Genomic DNA, 6,319 nt, shown 5'->3' on the forward strand with positions numbered 1-6,319 from the left:
GCCGCGGGGACTGCGGCCTCGGAGCGGCGGCGGCCGCGGGGGAGGGCGGTCGGTCGGTCGTCCTGCCTCTTGCTGCCCGTTTTGGTGACAGCTGCTCTCCCGCTTTCCCGCAGCCCTCCAGACTGAGGAAGACCCGGAAGCTGAGAGGACACGTTAGCCACGGCCACGGCCGCGTTGGTGAGTGGAGAGGCGGCCGCTGGTGGGCCGAGGCGCCTCTGAGTGCGTGCCCGTCGGTACCTCCCCGGTGCTGCGGGGATGCTGCTGTTCCTCACGGGCCGCACGGAAACGCGACGGTGGGCGCAGGGTCCCGCGCACGCTGTGGGTAGTGGCGGGCGGTACTGAAGGCCGCTACGCACCCGCAGGCGTGTGGGCGATGCTCGCGCTGTGGGGGCAGGTGCCACGGTGATGGGCTGATCAGAGGTCTTGCACGTTCGTTCAGATTTCACTGGATTTGCAGCTTAACCTCAGTAGCGCTCACGCACTAGGTACTGGCTGTGTGTGTGGGATCTTAAGCTTACGGGGCAGCGCTGTGTCCCTTCTAACTCTTTGGCCGTTCCTACCTTTTCTTGTCACCCCACTTGTGCTAGCGCAGGTGTCTCGTGCTCTGTGAGCTAACCAGAGGCATGCTATGGTTGGTTTTTAGTTGCCTCATCTCACTGAATTGAGGTGAATGCAGAAGAAGGGATAGAGTCAGAATAATTAGCTTGAATTGACACTGAACATACCTCTAAGCTCAGGTATTATGTATAATACTCTTAGCGTAACAGACTTAAATTTTTCTTTTTAGGCAAACACAGGAAACATCCTGGAGGGCGTGGTAATGCTGGTGGTATGCACCATCACAGGATTAACTTTGATAAATAGTAAGCTAACATTTTAAATATATACTGGCAAAATGTATGTTCCTGAAGTAGAAACAAATAACTTGTGTATGTGAATAAAAATTCCTTGCAATCCTTTGTGGTTTTGCCTCTAACATGAAGTGTGGCATTATAGCTCTAGTTGACTTGTGTCCCCATTTACCCCCAAACCAAAGGCCTTTTCACTTAAACCAGGCGTTTTTAAGAGTTCAGTGCAGCATTGAGTGGACTTGACCAAACTTGCGTGTTACAACATGGTCCCTGCTTAATGATGCACACACAAAATGTGATGTAAATTCAAAATGTTACGCTAAATCCAAATTTCATCCTATTTAGGTGCGTACTATAAAGGTAAGGGATGTTCTCTTTACTTATTGCCGAGACTAGAGTCACATCTGGACACTGCCTGTTGTCCTGGTGTGCTAGAGTACTCGGACAGTAACCACTAATCTTATATTCACTGGCTGTGACCATTCTTGACTCAGTCAGTCACCAGGTTAGTGACAGGAGCACTGAAACTCCTCAGGCAGTGCAGCCCTTCCTGGATTCACGGAGTTGGCGTTGTCCTGGAAATACAGGGCTGGACCAGACTCACCAAGGGGTATTGAGTTGTGAGTTCAAGGGAGAACAAACACTTCAAGAGAAAATAATTTTCCCTTGGTTTGGGTATTAATGATTATTACACTTAAATACTACATGTGTTAATATGAATAAAAGTATAATTTGACATTTCAATTACTTTGATCAAGAAAGATGCTTGTTGCGGTGTTAATTTGTAGTCCTACTTTTTCAGGATGAATTAAAAATGTGATCTAATGCGGAATGTGTTTCTTTCACAGTCACCCTGGTTACTTTGGAAAAGTAGGCATGAGACACTATCACTTGAAGAGAAACCAAAAGTTCTGTCCTACTGTCAATTTGGATAAACTATGGACACTTGTCAGTGAACAGACAAGGCTCAATTATGCAAAAAATGAGGCTGGACTGGCCCCGGTCATTGATGTTGTGCGCTCGGTAAGTTTGTGCCCATATTCAAATCTGCAGTTCCTGGTCACTTCATGTGTAACTTGGCTTTGTGTATCCAAGTAGGAAAATGGTGAACTGCAAATAAGCTACAGTGCTTGAATATTTGCGAACTTCTTGGGACAAATATCTTGGCTTATAAGTAGTTAAACAGGTACTTAACGCTATTATGTTTTTTTCCTGTAAGAACTTTTTCTCATGCTTGTGTGTGATTGTGGACAGGGATTTCCCTGATTTTGGAAGGTGGTGAAAGATTACTTGTTTAAAATGTTACTGAAAGCATGTATAAAAACATGGCAGAACTAGTCTCATTATATAAAGTCACTTCTCTAATATCGAGACTAGAGTCACATCTTAACATGCGTGATTGTCTTGGTGTGCTGTAGTTCTCGGACATAAATGTCTGATCTCTATTCACTGGCTATGATGTCTTGTATCTCAGCCAGCCACCGAATCAGTGACACTAACTAGTCTGCCAAGTGGGTGTGTTCTGTGTCCCAAATTAAGATACCAGTGTTGGCTTGTTAGGCCACTTCTTCTAACAAGCGATGACTTCCAATGGCTGAAGTATTAATGGACCTTGTGCCGTGATTGTCCTTTTAATGTAAAGGACAGGAATGAAATGAGAGGATTCCAGTGGCAGAGAACAGCTGTTGCTGCAAAAGCTTCAGTTATACACTTAAGACATGCAGAAGAGTGCTCTGCTCTGTTCAGGAGTACCAGGATGTCCTACAGGTAAAGAGCACTGACCAGAAGTCATTGGGTAGTAGATAGTCTTGGAAGTGCAGCCAACTGCTCTCTCCTTTGGAAAAGCGGGGAAAGATTGGTGACCTCTTTGCCAGATGTCACCGTATTTTCTGTATGGAGTATGGGGAAAAAACAGCTTCTAAATTACAGGAAAAGTTCAGTTTACAGTTTCCACTTTTTCTCTGAACAAATGCAACTCTACTAGGTCATGCAGGGTATTTTTCTTTCATTCGTACCAATTTTATATTGGAGACAGACACTGAATGAGGTGAGCATGGTTTTAACTGGTGCATGCTAAAAGACAGGTCTGAATGTAGGAGCCTGCAAGCTGATCACAAACATTTAATGGCTTTTCTTAATCTTTCTAGGGCTACTACAAAGTCCTGGGCAAGGGGAAGCTGCCCAAGCAGCCTGTAATTGTGAAAGCAAAGTTCTTCAGTAGAAGAGCAGAGGAGAAGATCAAAGAAGTTGGTGGTGCCTGTGTGCTTGTGGCATAAAAGCCTTTGGTTTATTCAAATTTTTTGAATAAAGACAATGTGTAAAATGTGCTAATTTACAGAATTTTCTCATTATTTTTTTTTCCTGACTTGTCCAGATGCTGTTCACACTTAAGTCTTGTCTGCTTAGTTATTTCTGGCAGTTTTTGATTAGTGGTTTGGCTGTTTCTCACTATCTTTTGAAATTGCCTGGCTACAATGTCCAGCATTTGGCACGTACAAATAGCTCGTCTTTTTGTCTTTATGGGGTAGCAAAATAGATAGGTTCTTCCTGTATTTGTGCTGCACTTTCAATGGGTGATCCTCTTTACAGCTGTCTGTGAAAAGGTGACTTCATGTTCTATTGATGGGGATTTTTGTACCCTAAAATGCCATCTAGGTGAAATCTGTGGGGATACTGCCTTGGCCTTTGGGAATGAGACAGCAAGAGTGTGGACAAAGAAATGCAATGGAAAATGCAAAGTGGGTAGTAGTATACCAAAAATTGCTGTGTGAAAGAGACTTGGTGTGCAGAATTGCTATCAATAAGCTTTGTTATCAGTAGGCTTTTTTGGGGGGATAGTGAAACAATTCTAGTCCCATTTCCACTAAGGTGTGGTATGGAAGGGAAGGAACAGGAAATTACTGGGAATAATGTGGGACAGTAGGAAAGAGCTGAAGTAGGTGGGAAGAAACAATTCAAGTTTTCTACCTCATTATTGCCAGACTTGCGTCATGAGAAGCACATCAAGTAGGTTTCTGCAGACACTGAAGTCCGCTTAGCATGCCAGCTTCTGAGCAGAATAATGCTGCCTGGTGTGCTTCGTTGCAGCTAACAGCAACTTGTCTCCAACAGAAAAAGTGATTGGTTTTTTTTTCTATCAGCATTATGCATAGAAGTAAGATGTATTTTGAATTTAGTTCAACAGTGTGGTTAAATTCTTCTTTGCTTTTTTGTGATGCTGTTAATGAAAGGTCTTTCTAAATTACGACTCTTGTGTTTGTCCCTCCAGTGCTTCGAAGGCTGCTAAATGGATGACAGCTGCCTAGCTTCTGATCACAGTCAACATAAAAAGTGCAGACCATTTTAAATCCATGTGCTTTTTAGAAACTATTGGTGTAATACTCAGAGTACCGAGGTGTTTGCATCCTGTATTCATCAGAACATGAGGCTCATAGTCATCTGTAGTTAAGTTGCCTCTTCATTGATAGCATTATACTATGTTTTTCCAATCTCTTAGCTAGACCACAGCTTGTGAACACATTGGATTTATCATAGAATCACAGAATGGTTTGGGTTGGAAGGGACCTTTAAAGATCATCTAGTTCCAACCCCCCTTTCCATGGCCAGGGACACCTTCCACTAGACCAGGTTGCTCAAAGCCCCATCCAGCCCAGCCTCAAACACTGCCAGGGATGAGGCATCCACAACTTCTCTGGGCAACCTGTGCCAGTGCTCACCACTCTGACAGTGAAGGCCTTCCTTACATCTACTCTAAATCTACTCTCTTTCAGTTTAAAGCCATTACCCCTTGTCCTATCATTGCATTTCTTTGAGATTAGGCTGACTTCTTCCACCACCCACCACAGGACAAAATTGCTTCTGCACGTACCAATTCTGAATTTCACGAATTTGTAGCAATTGTAGCAGCAGCATGGTGTCCTTTTGGTATTTGTGGCAGACTAGCTGGACGGATTGTGTTAGGCTAAAAACTTTTAAAGCTTCTTGTCAGTGTTAGTGGACTGACAGATGGCAATTCCAAGTTGTTGTGTTTTTAAGGGTTAGTAACAGCAGTAATGTACTGAAACTGTTGCTTAATGACTGAACTAATACAGTAACTGTTAATTAACTTTTGCAATTGATACCCTCCTCAAGTAGGATTCACAATTCCTGAAGTTACCGTGTATGGGACAGAAATAGTGCCAGCTAGCTTCAGCCTTCCTTACAGCTAATAGAAAACCATGGCACAGCTCTAGAACTGCACGATACGAATTTCTGATGTATTTCGCTTAAAATGACTACATAAAATATTGCTTGCTTAGTTGAAACATCAAAATAGGTCTTCAGTTGCCAATGCAAGGCTTGACCCTGTGTGCGAAAGCAGTTACCTTTATCTGATGGTAAAAATCAAACAATTACTTAAAACTAGTGAGCTAGTTCTTGTTTTAAGTGCCAGACCAAAAACATATAGACACTGTCACCTATTTTTTTTTTTATGCTCACTGGTACAAGTCTTGAATTATTGCTTATAGTTGCAAATTACCTTCTAGTACGTGATATGATTTGTGATATGATCCTAGTTAATCAACTCCTAACCTAGTGTTTGGCAATAATTAAATTTAGAGGGCTTTTAGAGTAAAGCTGAATGCATCGCTTTGATAAAAAAGCTCATCTTTGCCTGTGATACTGCTAGTTGTGAAGAACTGTAACTTGAACAGTTTGTAAAATACTGAGTTAAGAGAATGTGAACTTTATCTCACCGACCGCTGGGACCAGTGTTTCCTAATATGTGATGCTATTTATCCACTGCCAAAGCTAAATCGTTTCAATCCTCAAAGGTAAGTTGCACAGTACTGCAAAATAAGGAACGTTGTTACTCCCTCATGTCAGTAACCTGATCGGTGACCAGATCGTGAAGGCAGTGAAAGGCTTTACTTACTCTGAAGTTCCCTGTGCACACATGACAACAGGCAAGTGACGCTAGCTCGCTAACATACGTAGGACACACCACTCTCAATTCTTTGGTATTTAATGTCTTAATATATTGTGTCTTAAGTAATTCTTCCATATTTTGTAGTCTTACTTCCGAGTACAAAAAGTTCCTTGTGAGAAGCGTGCAGGCTGCACCGACTGACCTGCTCCCCTGAAGGCCGGCCTGGGTATTTTCTGTGGGGTTTGGGTTTTTTTGCAGGGCTGAGCCTCGTCCCTGAAGTACCTACCCTGAGGCTGGGACAGGACTTCTCCTTCCTCGGCGCCTTGTGCCGACTCCTGAAGTGACCGTCTGGAGGAGTAAATCAAACTTCGGTTTTGAGGTTGAGCAGTTTACTACCGAGTTACGGCTCCACGCCGCCATTTTCCCGGCTGAGTGCCGGCGCCGCCCCTGCGGCGCGATCCAGCTGCCGGGCACCGCTGGCGCAGCCCTGTCGGGCTCCCCAGCAAGCAGGGGCGCCGTGCCCCCAGCAAGCAGGGGCGCCGTGCCGGGGACGGAGGCG

The 6,319-nt window shown here is 44.0% G+C and overlaps 1 protein-coding gene across 1 annotated transcript in view; it reads left to right on the forward strand.

Moving 5' to 3' along the window:
* Positions 1-3,191, forward strand: part of RPL27A (ribosomal protein L27a) — a 6,310-nt gene extending 3,119 nt beyond the window's left edge. Inside the window, exons 2-5 of the mRNA XM_010563924.1 lie at positions 25-177; positions 788-863; positions 1,700-1,874; positions 2,999-3,191. Of these exons, the coding sequence (XP_010562226.1) occupies positions 25-177; positions 788-863; positions 1,700-1,874; positions 2,999-3,127 (533 nt within the window). The 3' untranslated portion in view covers positions 3,128-3,191. The remainder of the gene's footprint in view (positions 1-24; positions 178-787; positions 864-1,699; positions 1,875-2,998) is intronic.
* The last annotated feature ends 3,128 nt before the right edge of the window (positions 3,192-6,319 follow it).

This window comes from Haliaeetus leucocephalus, unplaced genomic scaffold, assembly GCF_000737465.1.
Source record: "Haliaeetus leucocephalus isolate CR32 unplaced genomic scaffold, Haliaeetus_leucocephalus-4.0 Scaffold173, whole genome shotgun sequence".
NCBI lineage: Eukaryota > Metazoa > Chordata > Aves > Accipitriformes > Accipitridae > Haliaeetus > Haliaeetus leucocephalus.